This window comes from Polyodon spathula, chromosome 11 (genome assembly GCF_017654505.1).
Source record: "Polyodon spathula isolate WHYD16114869_AA chromosome 11, ASM1765450v1, whole genome shotgun sequence".
Classification (NCBI taxonomy): Eukaryota; Metazoa; Chordata; class Actinopteri; order Acipenseriformes; family Polyodontidae; genus Polyodon; species Polyodon spathula.
Window position 1 is genome coordinate 13036893 of NC_054544.1, and position 23781 is coordinate 13060673.

General features: G+C 36.6%; 1 protein-coding gene across 1 annotated transcript in view; it reads left to right on the forward strand.

Moving 5' to 3' along the window:
• Window positions 1-2841: 2841 nt before the first annotated feature.
• Window positions 2842-23781, forward strand: part of metap1d (methionyl aminopeptidase type 1D (mitochondrial)) — a 35934-nt gene continuing 14994 nt past the window's right edge. The window contains exons 1-6 of the mRNA XM_041264296.1: window positions 2842-2901; window positions 14310-14476; window positions 15563-15712; window positions 17559-17707; window positions 18292-18334; window positions 20983-21146. Coding sequence (XP_041120230.1) covers window positions 2862-2901; window positions 14310-14476; window positions 15563-15712; window positions 17559-17707; window positions 18292-18334; window positions 20983-21146 — 713 coding nt within the window. The 5' untranslated portion in view covers window positions 2842-2861. The remainder of the gene's footprint in view (window positions 2902-14309; window positions 14477-15562; window positions 15713-17558; window positions 17708-18291; window positions 18335-20982; window positions 21147-23781) is intronic.

Consider the following 23781-nt stretch of genomic DNA (forward strand, 5'->3'; position numbering starts at 1 on the left):
AATTATTGTTAATTGTGGTTGGTCCTTTCAACCTGGAGCAGGGCTGAAACAGTAAGCATTGATTTCATATAGATGCCATAAAAGCATTTGTACAGAAAAGTGGTATGGATTTGCACCCACTCTGCAGGGGTGAAAGAACAGTGGCCCTCACTGCTAAAACATCAACTGCTCCACTGGTTCAAGTTAAATGTGAAATATGTTATGTTTTAAAAATCGGAAAAAGAAAAAGCACAATTTTTTCTCCTTTTATCCAGTTTGTTGCACTGTCCTCTCTACGAGTGCTCAGATATATATATATATATATATATATATCTATATATATATATATTATATATATATATATATGAGTATCTAATACCATATATATATACACACACACACTACACCCTTGCTATAACAAACCTGTTGGGGTCCAAACCTTTGGTTCGTTATAGCGAAAGGACAATCAAAATGAACGACAAACTGTTGGAGTATTTTAACAAGCTCTTAATCCAACATGCAAGAATCCCGAACTGAGTATTTATTCCAAATCAACCTGATGTGAAAAGTTATTCGGATCCTCAGTTTGTTTTTTTGTTTTTTCTGTTTTGCCACATGGTTGCTGAACAAGACAAAAAAGTGTTTTTTGACAACCTATGTTCATGAGAGATGCCTGCGTTACTCCTTTTTTTTTTAAACGATAAGTTTCCAGCTTTGTTGCAACATAAAGTAGTTTTTCGTTTCGGAGGCAGTGAAACAGCACACGCTTCTTAAGACAGAAGAGTAGACTTCACAGCGGAGGTGGCATCCCGTGTGTACAGACCAGGATGCGGACAGTGTTTGCTTATATTTTTTGGTTTTATTAATTTGGAGTCCAGCGGCCAGGTTCGTTATAGCGAGGGTGTTTTTCCCTATAGCAGAAAATGAGTGACCAGAGGGAAGACAATTGTTACTGACGGGGCTATAATGTCTAAAGCTGCACCCTGGAGGTAACAATAGCCTTCCCAAGGGACATTTCGTTTTCCACTATGGCTGAGTCTACAGTACATATTTAATATATGAATCAGTCAAGAAAATAAATGAGGCAACGCTGCTTAGTAAGTACGGCTTTATATATTTTGTTTATAGCTGATATGTATTGACTTATATATTTTGTTTAAATATAGGTGATACAGCATAAATAACAGAAAGTGTTGTTGAAGTTCATACCATATAGTTGGTAAATTTTGTCTTGACGTCTGGTTTGCTGACTGCCGCATAATCAAGTTTATATCCCTCCCGTCATATTTGTTTTCATTTCATAAAGTCAGACGACAGTGGCATTTTAATCACCGTTTTACTGTTTGGAGCATCTTTGTTTCATAGTATATTTTCTAATTTTGTGTTAACTTACAAAATCGGTGTTCAGCCATTGTCTCTTGTGAAGTGCAGGGGAGAAAAAAGATCCTTTGAAAAGGGGCGGGACTGACAGTGATGTGAACCAATCATATGACAGACAGACAGACGATTGACCTGATACTGTTGTGGTGCCAGGATGTTATGGCAATAGTTTCCAATCGCACACACACACACACACACACACATATACACACTATATATATATATATATATATATATATATATATATGAAGGCTGTATTTGCATCCTGAGCCATTCGGAAAAAAAGCATAATACCACAGTAGTGACGTCAAAAAGTGATAATACCTCGAGGAAAATCTACTTGAACTTTGGCCCACCCATTCAATTCAAACACAACATCGTTTTCAATCACTCGACAAAACCTACAGTACAGAAATGTTCAGAGAAACTGAAGAAGACCGGGAAATTAAAACAAGGTAAAGGCAATTATCCAAATAAAGCTGAAGCACTAACGTATAACGACAAAGAACGTTTGTACAGCACTGAAAACGACAACTGTACTGCTGAACCTCGTCTTCTTTAATATTAGCATCACAAGGCCATCCGTGAATTATAAAAAATAAAACAGCTGTATATATATAATGTGTAGATGTAGATAGACAATAATCTGTTTTTTGTCTCCAGAATAAACATTAAATTTATCTTAAGAATCTTCATTTGGGATAACTACTGTATAATAAATAATAGGCATGGTTTACCTTCCTTTCACAAAATAATGTTGAATTCTGGGTTTCCTTTTTAGTAGTGCTACAACATCAGGAAAAAAAAAAATCATGTGCACACAAACTTGTTTTATTAAATACATTAACTTTATTTAAAGGCCATAGCTATTACAAGAATGTTGTCATGTTTGTAGAATGGGATGTTACAACAATCAAATGTCAGGGGCGTATCAGCTTCCCCATTGTCAGTTTAAACGTAAAGCAGGTCATTGTGTATCTTGCCTTAGAAATGTTTGAGACGTGTTGCTGACTGGAACCAAGCCTGGGGGTGCATTGTGCTGTACCACTGTGGGAATACAAAAAGTACAATGGAGGTTTTTTTTTTTTTTTTAACTTTCCACTGGTCTCTAACAGCTAACGCAGTTTGCCCTGGTTATGTTAACAACCTGCTGTGGATAGCCCCAGTATACAATGTATATTTAGAAAAGCGTCTTTCAACAACTGAACATCCTTAAAGCAATTAAAAACAGGCTCCTGCACTACTTTCTCATATTTGACCATTTACTATTTTCCATGTATGTTGCAAGATTAAAAATGCATTTATGGTGCACAATGTGCTTTTGTTAAAAACTTACCACGTTTTAGTATTGACTAAACCTGGCCACTTATCACTGTGCTTTTATCCCGGAGTCTTCATGTTTTGTAAGCGTGTCGGACGTTGCAGTGCAGAAGTGAAACAGCCTTCTGCACTCAGCGTTTTACACACCGAGTGATCACGTGATTCAGCGCCATTAAACTAAGATGGCGGCGACCAGTATAATAAAGTGTGCTCTTAGAAGAGGTAAGGTTACTGCTGATAGTGCAAACATTTAAGATTTAACATGCATGTTTTAGACGTGTTACAGTTTACTGGGTTTAGCGTGTGCATAGGACATTGCTTAATTTTATGATGTTAACGATGTCAGTTATGTTTTAACACTTTAGAAATACTCTCATTTAGGTTATTTAAGTTTTGTATTTCATGTTAAAACAAATTTGAAAGCCAGGTACTGAGACTGTACACAACCAACTACTGTGTTCTACAGAGTAGTGCAACTGCAGTAGCAAACTTGTGATGAATAAAAGTGTTAACACCGTGTCTTTGTTACAAATTATAATTTCATAAATAATTCAACTGCCCAACAACACCCGCAACAAATCTTTCCATCTGGATAAAAGGCAAAAAAGTTCCTTTATTAAAGAAGCACATACCGATGAAGTGAAAAACAGAGAACTGCATTAAACTAGAGAATATAAATCTGACCTCTAAAAACCAATTTCAGTATGCGTTTATTAATTCCCGTCCACTCTGGGCTAGGCAGATTGAATTGCAGTTTTTTGTATTAACACCAGTGACTTATTTTGCGACCTCTTGATTAATTGGTCTTGTTCATTTGAAGGGTCTGCATCGTGTCTTATTTATCTAGGCTCATTTTGTACAACCTCTTAGTCTCATATAGTTTAAAATTTTATATATATCTATATATCTATATATATATATATTATATATATATATATATATATATATATATATTTTTTGTAAAACATTGAACTACATATTGTGGGTATATATTGCAGGTCCATTAACACCTTCCCTAAATAATCTTTAAAATTTAAGACCTGACGTTAACTGACATGGTGTACATTCCAAAGTTGTTAGTTTTTTTGTTTGTTTGTTTTAATAAGTTACAACACTGAAAGTTTTTTTGGAATCAATGTGTCACAGAGTACCAAGGGGTGGTACTGTTGTCAGCTATGGGAGGAACTGTACACTGAATAGGCTTTTGCTTCTGGTGCCAAGCATGTTCTTTCAGTCAGAAAATGGGAACATGTGGCTAGCTGCAGTCCCCATGGCAGCGTTTATCAAAGTGTGTTTTCCTGGTGCCAGCCTATCAGAGAACTCAAATACTGGATCAAGCTGGTTTGGTCACGCAGCCTCTTAATGCATCTGTGCTGAATGGAAGATATTACTGTAACATACTATGTTATTTTGCCATTAAAGGAGAGCTAACCAATGTATAAAAATCAATTTCTTACCTGTAATTATCACCTGAAATATTATTACTGCCCCATCCCTTTTCTTCTGTGAAAGATCCTTTTGATTATTTTTCTTCTTTACATCAGTTTGGAATATGCTGGTATTTCCAAGTCAATGTTATAGGTGAAAGGTTTCTGCTGCTTGCTTCTTGGTACCAAATTAATTAATTTGATCACACCAGTTCACACCAGTAGTCTGTCAGCAATGTTGCCTCTGTTTTTATCTTTAGCTATGTATTTTAAATATTAGCATATCCTGGATAAAAAAGCAACTGACAACCCAAAGGATTCTTAGCTCACTAAAAGTAAGATGTTGGATGTGCTTATGAGTTGAAGTATGGTCCAAATGTTGTAGGCCGTCTACCAAAACATTTGTTTTGTGCATTAATAAAATCAAATGATATTTTTTTCATTACTTGAGGTTATGTTGCTAAAATACTGCATGTGTTTATTTTAAATGCTTTTTTCTTTTTTGATACATACAACTTTGGATCGTTATCTTGTTTAAAAATTGGTTTAATACACACATTAATACACAGACCAATAGGCCACAGTATTAGAATCTGTTTCTAGTTTTCTGAACTCTATTCCCATTTGTACAGTGTTGCCAGTTTCCTTAGAAGATAAGCAGAGGCACGTCAATACTACCTCCATGCTTGAATGAATGCCTCAGGCTTCATTTCTACAGTTTGATCTTTTTCCCCCCAATCATTTATGGTACATACACATGCTATGTGATTTTATTAAGTTTTAATTGTTTCTTTTAATTAATATTTAAAAAGTCGAGTCCTTAATATTTAAATCGTTTTGTTTGGCAAGTATAGGGATTTTTTTTGTGTTCGTAGATCCCGAAGAAACTGTGTGCATTTTACCTAACAAGGGAATCCCCCTGGATTGCATTAACCACTTAAACCACACAGAATCCTTGGTGATTCCTCAGTGCAGTATAGGTTGAGCCTGTATCCAATACACAAGCGTTTAGCACCGAAGGATAAACAGAATTGAGTAGTATACAATAAATTGCATAATTACCATCCTTTAAATGTAAGATAGTGAGATTGGATACACTAAATGTCACAAGGGAGCTTGCAGTATCATTTCAAAGCATCCTGGGTACTAGCATTATGCTGTCCCATGATCCACTGTTTTGCATGAGTCTCACACATCTCTCTTCACCTGCTCTTGTCTCAAATATTGATCTGCTTACAGGTGATGGGGTGAACTTGAATTCTTGAAGAAAAAGGATTGAATAAAATAATTTGTAGAATCAAACAAGCTGCTGGGTAATGTACAATTGAAGTGTAGATTTTCATGTATTTCATGCTTATTTTAGAGCAATATAGAAACAGTGTTACCTAGTAAATGCCACTACCAAACCAAAGCAGTGTTTTAATTTCAATTTTGGGTTTCTAGTTACACCCATTGGCACGTTCCCCAACCGCTACTGTTACCTGGTGGCGCCGCTGCATCATTCAGCATAGACAAGCAGGCTGCCTGGACCGTGGCCCACTTGAACTGTAGTAGCTGGTAAACATGATACCCGTGTTCCGGAATCCTAGCCTTTTACTACCTGGATTCCCAGGAGAGGTGAAAGGGAGCCGTGTTCAAACCCTGACTCTTGCATTATCATGTTGCGCGCCATTGTTCTCCAGCATTACCATATGCCCATAAGCTACTGTACCGCATCCCCAGTAAGTCTTCCCCTTTGGTTTTTTAGTGAATTGAGGTCTCTCTACAGAGACGTGCTGACAGGTAAAACCAAACATTGTGAAAACAACTTGGTTTGACATCTTTTAATTGCAAGCTGCAATAGAAGACTGACAGCAAATCTTAAACCAGCAAGGATGTTGAAGTTGATTTGATTGACTAGGCAGGAAAAAATAAGTGTAATCAAAGTCTATACACTTTTGTACTAAAAAAAACCCCAAACAAACAAAAAAAAAGTAATCTTTGTATCAAAACGCTTTCATGTTCAGGATTTAAACAAGATTAGTTATTTTTGTAATGCTGTTGTCTGTCTACCATAATCTAATCTGAATCAGTGAAGAAATGCAAGGTTAATTGCCTTCATGTGTTTAACACTGCACCCAAAAAAGACTACGAAAAAGGTGTTCTTGACTACATTACTTTTGTTTCATTTTATTGTATAGGTTCACCCTTAAACGCATAAAGCGAAACTTTTTTTTTTTTAAATTAAAATTAAATATATTAAGTGTTTTATCAAAGTAAAATACAACCTTTGAAGTAAAAATGTGAAGTAATCATCCTAAATTAATTCAATTATATATAGTAAGTGTTAATCTCTAGTTTTGTTACTTAAACAGGTGTTTTTTTCTCCTTTTGAATGTGTAATTTACTACAATATTAGTAATTTTAATTTGCAAAAGAAAGGTAGTTCTGAGCAGAAGTTTCTAAAACTAAAACCACATGGTAGATGTTCTGTTTAATAATTTAAAACTTTCATTAAAAAAAAAAATAATCCTCTTACATTTTTTTGGGAAAAGTTAAACACAATGTTCCTTTTATTTAAAAAAGAAAAAAATCTAATTTTGTGCTTGGTCTTATTCCACACGGTATCCTTTACCATGCTGTGGTTTATGTTAATTTTAGTGTAAGTGATTGACAGTGATTGAACAGTTCTTGCAGAGTGCTTGTTATTTTTTGTCACAAATGATGTATGTTGGTAGTGCTGGAAATGTAAACAACTCCTTCCTGTATCATAATTCGATAAACCTTGAATCTTACACTGAAAAGGGGGCCTCTGTCCTTGCTAGTCAAGGTAAAATCTATTTAAGGGTTTTTGTCTGTATTTTTTCCTTTGTGTTCATTTTATAATATAATATATTTTTTGTTTTGTTTTTTAAATTAATTTTTCACAAATGCTAGTGACCAGATGTGAGTAGAATGAACATCTGTGGTCATTAGTGATCGCGACTGGAATCTGCATTTGGTTATCATTTACTTTTAAGTCGGTTAGCTGCCACGTGATCTGTTAAAAAGAAAGGAGAAAAAGAACAGGGAGCCATGCAAGGATTGGATCCCTGTACTGTAATCACCCAGACCTCTAGCTGAGGAGGAGGCATTAATCACTTTAATGAACCATGCTTCTCATGTAGCTATGTGTATATTGTTTTCTAATTAATGTTGCAAGCTTAGGCAGTAATTGGTGGAAGGTTATCTGGAGTCCCAGTTGAAGCCTCTTGCTGAGGAGCAATTGAAAGCACTCGGACAGTCAAACAGAGATAGCATCACAGACCTGGGATAGGAAACTTGTGTAATCCAGTAGCAGTCCCTCTTAATAAAAACAGACTTATTTTTATTTTGTAAGTGTGCCGGTATCAGGATTCAACTGTACAATACAGTAGCTTGCACACAGTAGTGTTTCCTCAGTGATGTGAAAGCTACTATGGGCTGCCACAGTGCAAGTGTAGTAGCAGAAATGAAGTAAGCTTATTCAGTTAACAGATTTTTCTGTTTTTTTTTTTTTGCTTTATAGCATTTCTTTTTTATGTTTTATTAATTTACATATTCTAGCTTTTGGCAAAAATAATTGTTAAAATTGTTTTCATAAAAAACTACTATCGGCTACTTTACAGTTCTGTGCTTTGACAATCATGTACCAGTATCTTGCAGGTTGTACTATATATTCTAAAGGCTTGTCTCTATCCATAAAGGTGACCCGTGCCAACGGCATCGTAAATTCCTCGCAGTAAAGAGACAAGCTATCATGCTTTACACAATTGAAACAGATCTTAACGTTAGTGTTCAGGCTACACGTCTACAGACTTTAAAACAGTAGCAACATTATTAACCTGCAGTTGACTTATACTTTAAAATGGGATTGACCGAGATATTGCAGGGAGGTAGTGGGTTTGAGGAAAACAAACAGTATTTGTGACCAAGAGCCAAAAAGTAACAGTATTAATACTCTCTGTTTTGTAGTATGATGCATCCACCATGCTAGACCTCTTGGAACAAAAGGATTTGTATTCAACTGATGTAAATGGTGGCAGATCCAAATGCTGCCATTGTGTTACGCAGTTAAGATGTTAAGTTAAAGGAGAAAACATACAGTAAACTCGTTACACTAATGGTGTCATTTTATTTTCCAAAATGTTATCCAGTTTGTGATAGCTTTTACTGTTGCATTGTAATTAAGCCCAAAGAAGTATGTTAGAAGCTTAGCTTGGATCCCATCCAATATCCCCCTGGCTCCCAGCCTTAATTGCAAACCACTAGGTAATACCACAAGATAGTACTGAGATGTTGGGCTTGGCTAGACCAGAGCATGGCTGTGGATAGTAATCGTCCTTTTTGCAAAACCACGGTACAGTATACTGTACAGTGTTAGCCTTTGTGTGTGTTGAAGCCCGTACCATAGCTTAAATGTGTATCGTTAAACTATTAGGGTTCATTTTTAGTTGAACTTTCTTTGCAAATCAGAAAAAAAACCCAAAACAATCTGGTTATTATTATAGTGGTTCATTAATTGTAGCAATGTTTCTCTGTCTTTAAGTACAAAACCGATAAAAAAAAAAAAAAAACAATGCATGGGAAAATGTATCCTATATGTAAATCTATATCTAGAATTCTGTGTTTCCCATTCCATGGGTTTTAAACTTAGAAAGCATCAGTATATTTTCCAGCTAAACCAAAGCTTAGTATCTAAATAGGAATGTTACTTTTGCCGCAGTTAGACGTGCTGAAATTTGCCAGATGCCATGTGCTAATTAGGGCCAAGTATTCCCTGGATATTGAGTGTGTGAGAAACCATAAATGTGGCTGTGCCCAATGCATTGGATTTGACTTTATTTCATTCAGAACTGTTTATATACTAAACAATGTTTGTTATTTGATTTGCAAGCCATAATGTTATTGCAGAAAAGGAATCTGTCATATTGGTGTTTCATAAATATGAATTTTATACAATGCTGGTATTTCTAATTTGTCTTTTGATGTTTTTTCATGTAGTCTGTTTTTAACTTTTCAGTTTGTAGGAGTGTCTTGGTAACTTCACAATACTGTAGCTGAAATTAACTGTTTAGGCGTATGTAGTAGAAAGCTGCTCTCAGAACAGCTAACTTACATAATAACAACCTAATAACCCTCATTATAGGACATTAATATCTGTAGGACCATACAGATAATGCTTTTCAAGAATTTTTTCACTTAGATCAATTTTTTTTTTACAGATTATGGATGGATCACATTTATTCTGAGATTACACTTACTCCGAATAATCCTATATGTATATTTGTTTGTCAACAATAGTCTCTTCTCAGCATTCTGCTTTGTGCTCCATGGTGCCCCCTGCTGGGTGTGGTGCTGGGGATGGGAGGCTTTAGTTTTTCCTGGTTGTATAATCTAGAATGAACCATATGCCCTGCTTATGAAAAAAAAAAGCTTAAGGAATTCTCTTTCTAGTTTAAAATAAATTACACCTGTCTTACATGATGGTGAAGCAGTTGATTTACATGCATGGGCAGCAATGTTTTGTATTGATGCAGTACTACTATTATGAACTGAAATGAGCCCTTATACTGTATACAGACACCTCAGTTTTAATTAATACAAGGAATACTTTTTCCTGTAATTTTTAGACCTGATAAAATAAAAGCAGGCGGTATTTGAAAAGTAAGTTAGGAAGTATTCTCTTATTGTGTCAGTAATTAAGCATTAATGTCCGACGCTAGATGCAGTGTATCTACTAGATGATAACCAAAGGCAAAGTCAATAAATTACGGACTACTGCTGGCAATTGTAATGCTATTATAAACTGAAGTATGCTGAACCTGATTGCCTGAGACTAAGAATGCATTATAAGGTTACAACAAAGAGATCCTTGGTTTTAATCTCAAATCAGCCATTGACACTCAAGTCACTGAATTTCTGATGCTACTTCTACGTCGCTAGGCACCAAATGCAGTAAACATGTGTCTCAGGTAAGGACGCCGTGCTCCACACTTCACCAGTCCTTGCATGGAGAGAGTTACTGTTCAGTACAGTGCACTGCGCAAGAGGTATGGTTCTTCACTAATCAGCTCGTTCTAGTAAAGCTAATATGGTAATGAAATCGCATCTCTGCGTATACTTGGACCAGGGTACCAGGAGAGGGGAGAACCAAATTTTAATTTGTATTTGAGCTGCTGAACATACTAATGTGCTTGATACAGTAGATCGAAAAGACAGATAACAAAGAAATGAGATGGTTTCAGAATATGTTTTGCTAGTGCAGTCCCAGACCCAATACAGATTATTTACAGATTATTTACAGAAGCAGGAAACTGCGGGTATGCAGTTTTCCAGTCTCTAATATACTATGTAGCCAGTGTGGCTACAGAATCATGTAACATAGCACAGTAATTAAGTGTCCGTGAGCTGTATGCTTCCATAATGAAAGGCTGGCTGTTTCTGTGTTCTTCTCAAAAATTCTCTGTATTTTGATTTCTCTTCAGTGTATAACCGTTTATATATCCACTGCCCTTCAGAAAATATAGGGGCAAAATTTCGTCTTACAGGGTCAGAATGTAAAAGCAGCTTGCTAGATGTTTGCATCAAAGAGAAAAAGTAATGTGTTTTTTTTTTTGTGCTTTTGCACCAGTGCATATATTAATCACAATATTGGTTTAATCCACCAGCTGATAGGTACCATAGATACATTCTTACTGAAAAACTAAATTGGTCAAACGGAGTGTGGATGCAGTGTGCAGGAAGTGGAATGAGACCTCAGGGACTTAGCCCTCATTTTCGTTGTACTGTAGGACCATGTGTAGTTAATAGCTATTGAGTAAACCTGGCTCTTGGCCAGTTTCCAGTACGAGCTCAAGGAAGGGTCATTATTTGTCATGACCTGGGTACCTTGGTTTGAGTGCTGTTATCATTACTGCACTGTGCCCCCAGGCTGCCATCCTTCCTGAAAACTTCCTGAATGCTCATGAGGTGCCAGCCGCAGGTTCATTCGGCTCCAGCACTGTGGAACAGCTGTGTGGCTGGTGGGCCCCTGAGCCTCCAACAAACAGCAGGGAAAACTTGGAGAGATGTGTGAAACACGTTTGATGTGAAAGAGAACAAAGTCAGAGTTATTTATAAAAATACAATCCACAGCTTCAATTAACAACCATGTTATCTACTATGTATTTAACAATAAGCAAAAAAAAAATGTTTTTGTAAGAAAACTGTACACTTTACACAAAGCATTTGAACACTGTCTTTAAGCAAGTAATGACCACTCTCTTGTGTTATGCTGTTTTAGATCTAGTTATCTGTACATTAAGCATTATTTGAGAAATTCTTGCATGCATTCAGACTTTTTGTATTTTTTAGCTGTACTAACCTGTAATTGTGTAACTCATTTTGGGTTTCACTAAGAAATAAACACTAAAAAACTATAACGCTAGTAAGAAAGCAGCTGAGAAAGAAAAATGTCCCTGATTATTTTATATTAGTCACTGTTTGTCAAAATGTAACTTTCCACCAGGAATTATATTACAATCCTGTTTGTATTTCTGTTGTTTATTTAAGTATCATAAACAACCAAATAGTATAGAATGATGTTATTCTTTACAGGAGATGAGGAGGGTATGTGATAGTGGTGCAAGATAAGTGGAAAGTGCAGATCTGTACAGGGAAATAGATACAGTATGAGTAAGGATTTGCCAACTGTGCAGTATCATGATAATAGAAGTGCGTGCAATAGATTCTCTGTCATCTGTTTAGGACACATGTAATATTTGTATTCTATATCTATTATTAGATTTGTCTTCCTGTTGAAAGAAACTTGTGCTGAAGTCCAGCAGAACATATTTGTACACATTTTATATTTCCTCCTCCTCTGTATAGAGAGACTAGGAGCAGTTAGCAATTTTAAGCTTAGTCTTTTCTTACATGGATTGTAAATCACAGAATAACAAGTAACATTTGAGTAATTTTCTTAACTCTCCCAAGGCTCAGCTTGAGACTGAATAGATGTCTTAATCATGTTAGTGTGTCTTGTAACTCGAGAAAAACAGCCAGAATATCCTGGACTGGAGAGGGACTTTGCAAAGCTTCTGGAGTGAAAAAGCAGACCCCACTCACCCTACAGTTGTTTCCTGTACATCTAAGGGGGTAGGCTTCTCAGCTATGCAAATTGATCTGAAAATTGAGGCTGCCCTTTGACTGTCCCTGTAATTACACGGCTGTCTCTGTATTTTACTTGGCTGCCAGAGCTGTTAACCCCTGGAAGCATGAGGCAGTGGTGGCGTGACCAGCACGGGGGTAGAGACATGACTATCTCAATACTCTCTTGTTCAGAGCTGCCTGCAGTTATCAGCCCCCTCCCTCCCCCCCGGTTTTAGAGAGTTAGATATGACCGCTGGCTGTGATAAAGGGGGGGAGGGGGGTGGGTACCTGCAATTAGAAAGTTTCAGATCAAAATAATAAAGTTCAGTGACAGTGGAAATACTGAGTACCGTTACAGGGGCTAGTGGTGCACTTTTCTCTGTCTCTTTCATGTAATCAGCATCTGTCAGCAGAATGAATTTGCTTTTGTTTAGTTTCAAGGGCTGCTGTGCTTCTATTCGGCCGTCAGTTTATACTTTTGCCCCCAGGCCTCCCGCTGCTTTTTTCAACAACTGCACAGGTCCTTGTTTATGAAACCTGAGCTTTTTTCCTGCACAAATTGCACACATCAAGCACCACTGCTGCCAAGTGCCATCTTTAATGTTCTGTTGGCTGATGGTATCTCAACATAAAGCTACTGCTTTAGAGCTTTGAATGCTACTTTGTTTGAAACAATATACATTAAACACAATTTATTCTTAATTATTTACAAGTTGTCTTTGCCCCTCCCCAAAGCTGTAAATATTGAAGTCTGACTTTCTGTACTTTTTGCTACTTTTTTTTTTACCACGTTCAAGTTGGAACTACTTCTTATCTGCCTGTTGTGATTGATGATGTTGATGTATGCATTGGGCTGTGAAGATACAGCTTTGGAGCCATAGCAGAAATATTCTAATATTGACTTTATCTGGAAGGGAAACATGATGGGCAGCTTCTAGATTTGTTTCCCACATTGTTCTTTAAACCTGTTCTCCCTTGGGTTGGACTTCCCTTTTTAAATCCAGTTTTAAAGGATATGAAGGAATTGTACTCGGGGATTAAAGGCTTATTATTTTCCACATAAAACCCAGATCTGTACTGGTTACATATTTTTCTTTGGTTATCTTAGATTGCTTAGGAAACAGTTTTTTTTTTTATTTTATTTGTACAGTGAAACCCTTTATTTTCAGTACAACTTTGTATGCGTTACTAAAACAAACCCATTCTTTCTGAAAACAAAATATATAATTTTTTCACTGTATGAGATATGAGATTTCTTTAAGGTAAAACTCTAACTAGGTGAAACAATGTTTGTTTGTTTTTCATCTTTGTTATAGATTCAAATTAAATGGGTTTTGCTTCATGCAGCATTGAACAGAACTGATTTTCAAATTCTATTTAAACAACCCATGTAGCCAAATCTAAGCAAAAGGTATGTGCATAGGAAGAGCACAAGCTTTTTTGCACATTTATGGAAAATCAGCAGCAAAGCAATAGGCTACAATTAGGCTTGCCGCTACTGTGTGTCTCAATATGAATGTTTGGATTTATGTCTGAGTATTAAAAAGATGCTGCAGGCTTTTCAATCAAAGCCACAGTGCTTGCAGGATATATCCTGCCTCTGTTCAAAAAGTTTGATTTGAAGTTCAGTTATTTAATCAGATGTGAGTGTGTGGAGTAGCAATCTCAGTATCAAAGGGTTAAACAAAGATCAATGGTGATCTTGAAACCCTGCAGGTTGTTGAACTTTGTTGCTCCACTTTTTCATCCCTTTAAAGCTACTCTGATATGTTACCAGGTACCACTGAGGACTTGATTAACCTTGGGAGATCAAACAGGGACTAAGATCACAGGGTGCTCCTCTCAGCTTAGTGCTGGTCCTTGGGATGCATGCTGATTAGGGGCACTGTGAGTTTTTCTGTCGAGTTGACATTCCTCGGCATACTTTGTTATGTTTTTATAGTATTGCTTTTGAAAAACAATCAGAAATGTAAAAGGCAATGTTGGCAGTCATCATTACAGAACCATATATATACATAATATACACACACATACATACATATATATTTATGTCTATTTTAATTTGTTTTCCAGGTTGTGTGGCATTGTTGCACAGCAGCAATGGCCAGGCCTGCTGCATACATGCACACCGGCAAATTTACATTGAGCAGCATCGATCTTTTTTCTGGAACAAACAAAGAAGCACCACTCACAGCGTGGTGAAGCCAGCTGCTGTTGGGCCAGCCTATCCTATTCCTGAGGTACTTTAAGCTAAATTAAATTTCTTACTGAAGAACATTCACAGTTTCTTGAGACATAATAACTGTTCAGTTGCTAACACATAAATCTTATGGATACATAACACACTAAAATACATTGTAGTAAACCACCACAGAGAACCTGGGGGGCATTGTTTAACATGTCTGATTACTTTGTACTTCCCCTGTAATGAGACAGTATTTTAACACCATAAACATTTTATTGGATTAAAAATGAAAATGGTGTATTTATATTAGTTCTGTATTGATGCAGGGTACGACAGGGAAACAAGCTAAATCTAGGTTAACAGGAGTTAAGGCTTGATCACACTAGACAGCAGTTTGACTGTGGATTGTACATGTAGTATGAGTTACCGCTAATTCACTGTTTTCAGCATATCAGTTTTCCTATGTGAAATTCAGGTAATGGAATAAAGAGGGAGCACTGCAGTGTATATTTCTGAATATATTCCTTAGACCTGAAAAAGTAGTAAAAACAATCAAGTTTTACATGCCCTTATAAACAAAACAGTAAAATTAAACAACAATAGATAAGTTTACTATTAAAAAAAAATCCTGTATTTTTGTCCTTTTTTTAAAAATATATTTAAGACCTGGAGGCATTTTCATTAAAGTCTGTGAGATATATATACACACACACACACACACAATGTGGATGGCCTAAACACAAACGCTGGCTTGATCTTGTGATTTTATTTATGTTTTGTTATGCTTGTATTCCCAGTCTCCATTGTAAAGTCATGTTTACTGACTAAACACCTCATAAATATTGTTTTAGCATAACTGAAGTAGTTATATAAAGCTGGATTACACATTTTTTTGGAAGACTAACAATATGTATAAGTGGTTATCAGCAAGAAAAGTTCAGTTGAAGAGGGCACTGTGAGAACAGTTCAGTTGAAGAGGGCACTGTGAGAAAAGTTTCAGCAGCCTCGGGGTTGCCTGATGGCCTCGGAACACAGAGGGCAAGCTGCCATGAAGCAGGAGCCACCATTGCAGAAAATGACCCCATTGTCACGCTCGGCTCTTTCTCATCTTCATGGTCAATCTTCTTTTTTTTTCTTCCAGCACATAATGAAGCCAGACTATGTGACGACAGGAATTATACCCGACTGGGGAGACGACATAGAAATTAAAGATGAAGATCAGATTCAAGGGCTTCGGCAGGCATGTCAGTTGGCTCGACGTATCCTGCTTCTAGCTGGAAAGAGCTTAAAGGTGCTTTTCAATGAACTCGAGAGTTTAATTAGTTCAGGCTCAAACTTCTATACTATATATATATATATATATATATATATATATATATATATATATATATATATATATATATATATACACATACACATACATACACACACACACACAGTACTGTGCAAAGGTTTTAGGCAGGTGTGAAAAAATGCTGTAAAGTAAGAATACTTTAAAAAATAGACATGTTAATAGTTTATATTTATCAATTAACAAAGTGCAAAGTGAGTGAACAGAAGAAAAATCTACATCAGATCAATATTTGGTGTGACCACCCTTTGCCTTCAAAACAGCATCAATTCTTCTATGTACACTTGCACAAAGTCAGGGATTTTGTAGGCATATAGTCAGGTGTATGATTAAACAATTATACCAAACAGGTGCTAATGATCATCAATTCAATATGTAGGTTGAAACACAATCATTAATTGAAACAGAAACAGCTGTGTAGGAAGAATAAAACTGGGTGAGGAACAGCCAAACTCAGCTAACAAGGTGAGGTTGCTGAAGACAGTTTACTGTCAAAAGTCATGCACCATGGCAAGACCGAGCACAGCAACAAGACACAAGATAGTTATACTGCATCAGCAAGGTCTCTCTCAGTCAGAAATTTCAAGGCAGACAGGGGTTTCCAGATGTGCTGTCCAAGCTCTTTTGAAGAAGCACAAAGAAACGGGCAACGTTGAGGACCGTAGACGCAGTGGTCAGCCAAGGAAACTTACTGCAGCAGATGAAAGACACATCATGCTTACTTCCCTTCGCAATCGGAAGATGTCCAGCAGTGCCATCAGCTCAGAATTGGCAGAAAACTTTGGGACCCTGGTACACCCATCTACTGTCTGGAAAAGTCTGGTCAGAAGTGGCCTTCATGGAAGACTTGTGGCCAAAAAGCCATACCTCCGACGTGGAAACAAGGCCAAGCGACTCAACTGCACGAAAACACAGGAACTGGGGTGCAGAAAAATGGCAGCAGGTGCTCTGGACTGATGAGTCAAAATTTGAAATATTTGGCTTTAGCAGAAGGCGTTTGTTCGCCGAAGGGCTGGAGAGCGGTACACGAATGAGTGTCTGCAGGCAACAGTGAAGCATGGTGGAGGTTCCTTGCAAGTTTGGGGCTGCATTTCTGCAAATGGAGTTGGGGATTTGGTCAGAATTAATGGTCTCCTCAATGCTGAGAAGTACAGGCAGATACTTATCCATCATGCAATACCATCAGGGAGGCATCTGGTTGGCCCCAAATTTATTCTGCAGCATAACAATGACCCCAAACATACAGCGAAAGTCATTAAGAACTATGTTCAGCGTAAAGAAGAACAAGGAGTCCTGGAAGTGATGGTATGGCCCCCACAGAGACCTGATCTCAACATCATCGAGTCTGTCTGGGATTACATGAAGAGAGAGAAGCAACTGAGGGTGCCTGAATCCACAGAAAAACTGTAGTTAGTTCTCCAAGATGTTTGTGCCAACCTACCTGCCGAGTTCCTTCAAAAACTGTGTGCAAGTGTACCTAGAAGAATTGATGCTGTTTTGAAGACAAAGGGTGGTCACACCAAATATTGATTTAATGTAGATTTGTCTTCTGTTCACTCACTTTGCATTTAGTTAATGGATAAATGTAAACTATTAACATGTCTATTTTTGAAAGCATTCTTACTTTACAGCATTTTTTCACACCTGCCTAAAACTTTTGCACAGCACTCTGTGTGTGTGTGTGTATATATATATGTATATATATATATATATATATATATATATATATTATATATTGTAGATTTCAAAAACTATATTTAGCATTATTATTATTTTCCCCTTCCAGGTTGGCATGACAACTGAAGAAATAGACTTTATTGTTCATGAAGAAACAATCAAACAGAATGCCTATCCCTCTCCTCTGGGTTATGGAGGCTTTCCAAAATCCGTCTGTACCTCTGTGAACAATGTGATATGTCACGGTATACCTGACAGGTATTCACTTCTCTTTAATACATGCAATCCATGCTTGGCTGGGAAGCCCCCTGATCATGATATCATTGACATTGTAGACTCAAAAGCATTATTCATGACAGGCATGTATGTATCGGTACACGCAATCGCTACATCATTGCTGGGGCACGCTACAATTGCCATGTGAATTTTATTATTGTTTTCAAAGAGAACAAACCTTTTTATATTCCAAGCAAAAGCTTGTTTTTATATGACTTAATTGAGTTTATCTGTAGATCATAGCTAAGAAACTGCATGCTTTTATGCAAAATGGTCTGCCAAAGGGACACTACCTTGCCAAAGAAAATGGGAGTCTCAGCAAAGTTTATATTTTATACGCCACTGCCGCCTCTAATCTTAGATTTAATTACAGTGGCTCTCTCTCTTGAATGGTCTTATCCGATAAGTTACAGTTACCCCATTGGTCAATTTATAAAAATGATCTCTAATTGCTTTTTAATTGAGTCACTGGCTGTGTTTATTGTTCCATTCGTTTTCTTAGGAACTCCCTCCCATTATTTAAATAAAAATTTTTTTTTTTTTTTTTTTTTTTTGCTTTCTTTTAGTCGCCCTCTCCAAGATGGAGATATCATCAACATTGATGTCACTGTGAGTATTCTGTACATATGAAAAAAATAAGACTTTGATCAGCAGTTGGATTGCCAGTAGTGACAGGAAAAACAGTAGATTGGAAATGTGGAATGCACTGATGGGGTGTGTTGTTTACAGGAGAGGCAAGGGCCAAGCAGCTGGTTACATTTGTTCTTCTTTCTTGCTTCTAATTCTGCATTCCTTCCAGCCGACCCCATGTCTGCCTTGAATTTGGGGCTGGAATCAGATGCACTGAGATCAATGTGGTCCTGAGTGAAATGTCAGTCCTATCCCTGCTATGTGTCATGCTTTGGAGAAGGTGTAATTGTTATTGATCCACTGTGTAGTTAATGCAGAGCACCATAGTGCCGGGCAGTAGATGTAGATAGATATGTATGAGATGAGCTAACATGAAAAAACCTGGCATTTTTCCTTCAGTCTGCAGAGATTGATCTTCCTCTTCCTGCTGGTTCTGAGTAGGGTCTGTCATTATCGTACTCTGTCATTAGAGACTACATCGACAGCCTTGGCCTGCATGTGTCACTCTATTTAAACAGCAACACTTTTCGCTAGTAGTGTTCCCTACATTTATTAAAACTATCTCATGGTATATTAGTTCTTAACCCTTTTGCTAGTGCCAGGCAGTTCATGTTTTACAAAGGCATAAAGTCTGAAGGAAGGACATTCAGTAGAGATCAGTTGAGTGTAATGAAAATGTATTAGCACAGAGTTTTTTTTCTTTTTTTCTTCTGACTGTATCCTTGATCACTGAGCAGCTCAGGGTATCTCAGCTGAGTTCCTTGTCCACATGACAAAACCATTTACACAGTTTGGCACAGTTGGCATTCAGTGCTCAAAAGAGACACTGGATTGAGTACTTAAGAAGAATGAACTGTCCTCAGCTGACAAGGGTGGTCCATGAGGTCACAGATGAGGTGATAAGATGAGGGGAAGCCCACTATTGAGCATTTACCTGCCATACAGGGCATCACTTTAGAAGGTGGCCGATTTGTGTTTTCTTACATGAACTGAAGTCAAATCTGAAATGGAGCTTATAATTTATATAATCTTTCAATCCTATATTTAATCACATTTATAAATATGGACAACATTTTACTTAGTCACAATTTTTAGCTGATTTAAAACCTTAGCAATGGTTAGTTCCCAAAACAATAGTGCTGATGATAAATGCACCTAATCATGCTGCAGGCTCATGTCATTAATATACACAGTGCAGCTCGATTCTAGAATCTGTTGTAAATATCAACATTAATTACATAGTCAATTTATATTTGACGCAGTGGCTTAACATAGCACGTTTGACCTTTTATTGCCAGTTTTTCTTGTCTGCTTGATGCTTGTCAATTGTGGACATCTGGATCTGTGTACTATTCTAGCAAAATAATATCAACCACAATCCTAGTCTGCAAAAAACTTTGTCTAGTAAACAAACATTTAGTTTGTTTGCCTTTATCTGTATTTTCCTAAACGTTTCACTTGTGCCAACTAAATGGAATGGCAGTGAACACTTACGATAATGTAGTGCATTGCATATTAAGAATACAGTAGCTTCTACATTTTAAAGTGTAGGGTTATGTGAACCCTAGGGTGATATTTTAAAACTATCAAATGTTTGCGTTAATGTTTTAAACTCTTTACATGAATGTAATCTTTAAAATTCAGCATGTAAACAGGTGCATAATTGCCGATGTAATTGTTCCTAATGACCTGAAACACCATTGCCTGAGGGTGATGGTGGTTTAAGAAAAACAGGGTTATGAATATAAAGCAGCTTTTTAATTTCCACTAGTGCAGTGTAAAGATCAGAGAAGATTACATTCTTTATCGTCATCATAACCAATTTGGGACTGAACATTGACTGTATAGGAGCTACACTCAGTTATGCCCTTGCAGGACAGATAAAAATGATATTTTATTTATCATTGTTTCTCCTCTCCTCTTGTTACAACATATTACTTTTTTGTTCTTTGTCATACTATTGCTGAAGAGCAAAAGTCAAATAATATTTTTTTAAAGCATTTGTTCCTGTGGGAATTGGTCAAATACGTTTGAAATTGAATTTCAGCTTCTCATGCCACTTGCGATCTTTGTCGTTTATATGTAAATCAGACTGGTTACAAGGACTGCAAAGGGCACATTTCCAAAGTCTTTTTTGCCACTATAGCCTTTATAGACAAGGTGAGACCCTAGGCTATTTAGACATTGGCATTGGTAGAATTGCATTGATTAGCATTTTAGATGTAATACTTCTTCTGTATATTGTAGATTATAATCAGTAGATTAGTAAGTAGAAAGAGGGTTATTTCTTGACTAAAAACTCAATTGTGGCGCTGCTATCCTATTATTGGCTTTTAGAAAGTATCAAACTAGAAACACTAAGATGGCTATGTGCAGTTATTGAATGCAAACATTGCATCAAGGCCTGATGAAAATGTAATCCTAGTCTCATGTAAATCTCTTGGTGGCACTTTATTTGACATTATGTCTTATATTTCCCCCGGATGACCCTACTGAAAGAATATGAAATTGTGATTCATCTCATAACTAAGCCAAGGTCAAAAGCCACCCAGTAGTTCCTTTTCATTTCCGTGTGTTTTTAAATGGTCTGTGTCCATTTCATAACAGCAACTGTTCTACCATTCTAGGTTTATTTGAATGGTTACCATGGTGACACCTCTGAAACATTCTTGGTTGGCAATGTGGATGAAGGTGGTCGGAACTTGGTGGAGGTTGCCAGGAGATGCCGGAATGAAGCGATCACAGCCTGTGAGCCAGGAGCTCCGCTCTCTGTTATTGGAAATACAGTCAGGCAAGTGAGGGACTGACAGGCACTAAAGGGACTGGTAAATGGGACAGAAGTTATTGGTGGTTAAGGAGAAAGCTGATGACAAGTTTTGTGACAGAGAGTCATCATTTTAGCCTGATATGAGTATTTGAACTGCCAGGCTATAATGTCATTCCCTTGCACAGAAAAGATTTCTGAAAGATTGCTAGACTAAGGGTCAGCATACGTATTTACAGAAATGAAAAAATTACTAAATGAATATTACTATCGCAGGCAATGTTTATTATTTGCAATGTAAGCTATTTAAAACATTCACGATTAAAATTAGACAACAGAAACACCATATTCAATTCGGACACCATAATGAGTAGATTAATACCCAGATAAGGCATTTAGTGTCATAGTAATGGATAAAAAAACTATTTTCAAGTGTAGCAAATTGACCCTTATAAAAGAAGTACATACAGTAAATGTAATGATCATACAGGACTAAGGCACTCATTGAGTATATACTTTTTCTCTGACTTGATAGTTTGGTTTCCTCAGAGCACAGATATTTTTTCTAAAATTATTTTGATATATATATATATATATATATATATATATATATATATATATATATATATATATATATATATATATATATATATAAATTATTATTATATATATAGAATAGTAGTGCAATTAGTTTTCATTCAGAAATCAATCTTGTTCCTTTTATCACAAAACACAGACACACAATACTGTAAATGCAGACTTCCAAGGTTTTCAATCGAAACAGAATGTTAATAACCCTTTGTGACCATGTGTGGGGTGCAATTATTGAAGCATATTGGATTTTTTTTTTTTTCAGTGATTCAAATTATAGGCTAACTGCTCCTAGAGAAGGGAATCTTGTCTTTCTGTTCTTTTATAGGAAGTGTTGAATCCGACCCCTACTGTGAAACAAAGTAATGCATATCTCACTGTCTTTACTGTCCATGAATATAATAGAATTGAAATTTGAATGCCGTTTTAGTTTTGCAAATGGAGAGAGTTGATAGACAAAGGCCCCTCATATTTTTCGCTTGGGGTTTAATGCATTTGCTGGTGGTGTTCTTGTATTCCATCTAATAAAATGTGTTCTGCACTAAAGAAAGGGGAAAAGCACTACATTCTTATTCAAGCATTCTATCAAGCTCTGCATTCATGACTGTGTCTAAAGGGCATGTCAGCCTTTTGATTCTCTCTGAGAGGTAATTATCCTTTTCCTGTCACGGAACAACAAATGATAGCTAACTATGGAGGCACATTTGCAGGAGTTGCATTTATCAATACAAGAAGAAAAAAATGTTTAATTTCACAACACAGCTGCATATCTGCTTTTATCACATTTTCCCCTCTCCATGCGTGTGTATATATGTGTGTGTGTGCGTGTGTATGTATGTATATATATATATATATATATATATAGTTTATGTGCATGTTTTTTCAGACTCTTCTCTTTTTTTTATTGTTGAAGTAATTTTCCTTTCTAGGTCTATTTTTTTTTTTCTTTCAGCAAGGGCCATGAATGAGGTAAATTATCACAATTACTCATATAATTGAGCCTTCTTTGTAGCAAGTGCAACTCCGGTAGCCTTTCTCCATCATGAAAATTGTTTCATTATAGGGTTTTTCATATTCCCTGACACTATCCTCTACAGAGAGCCTGGCGCGTGGATGAGATGCAGGAGGAACAGTGAGGATCAGTAAGGTCACAGTAGGAATAATTAGCTCTGCTATGGAAAGAGCATCTAGGCCTTTTTTCCCTGCAACATAAATGTACTGTCCGTGGCTTTTAGTCACAAAGAACTTGCTAACAAATGGAGCTTCCACCTACTACAAAAAAAAAAAAAAAAAAAAAAAAGATTTGTATCAACATTACAATTTTCCATCATTAAGACTAATAACACAGTGCCCTGTGTGGATCAAGGGGGGAACACACACAAAAGGAAAGAAAAAAAATCACATTTAGGTGCTGGCTGGGCACTGACCTCCTTTTCCCTTTTGTTCGCGACTTAACTCTTTAGAAAAAAACTAAAAAGTGCCACACGACACACCCGGCTGCAGCAGAACTCCAGTTAGTACTCCTGCTACAGCAAAGCATTTAATTGGATAATTTGCATGTTTACTATTCAAAGGGGAGTACATTTCATTATATGTTTTGTATTGTTTATTCAGTCTTTGTTAAAAGGAACAGGACTATGTTAAACGCCTGGTTTAGATTGCTTTGCCCATTGTGATTCATTTTCTAGCAGTGGGCATTAGCTCAGTAAAATTGGTTGACAAAATCTAAAACTTAGTTTGACCTTTTTGCACTGTAGCTTTCTAACTGGTAAAGTAGACACATTTTAAAACTTTTTTTTTCGTTTTATATGCATTTATGAGTTGATGCATTAGGTGCTTCCAAATGTATTGACAGCCTCTTTCCTTCTACATCTAATGTAAAGGTTATTGGTTGTTTTTAGACCAATTTGTGACAGGTGTTCTGATTTCCAGTGTGTTCTGACACCTGCTGGTTTTGTAATAGGTAAAGAAATCTATTGGTTTTTACTCCGGCTTTTTCTGCAGGCTCACTTTGAGCTGCGATTAACCACAATGTAATACCTGCCGGGCCAGTGCTTTGAGGAATCCGTAC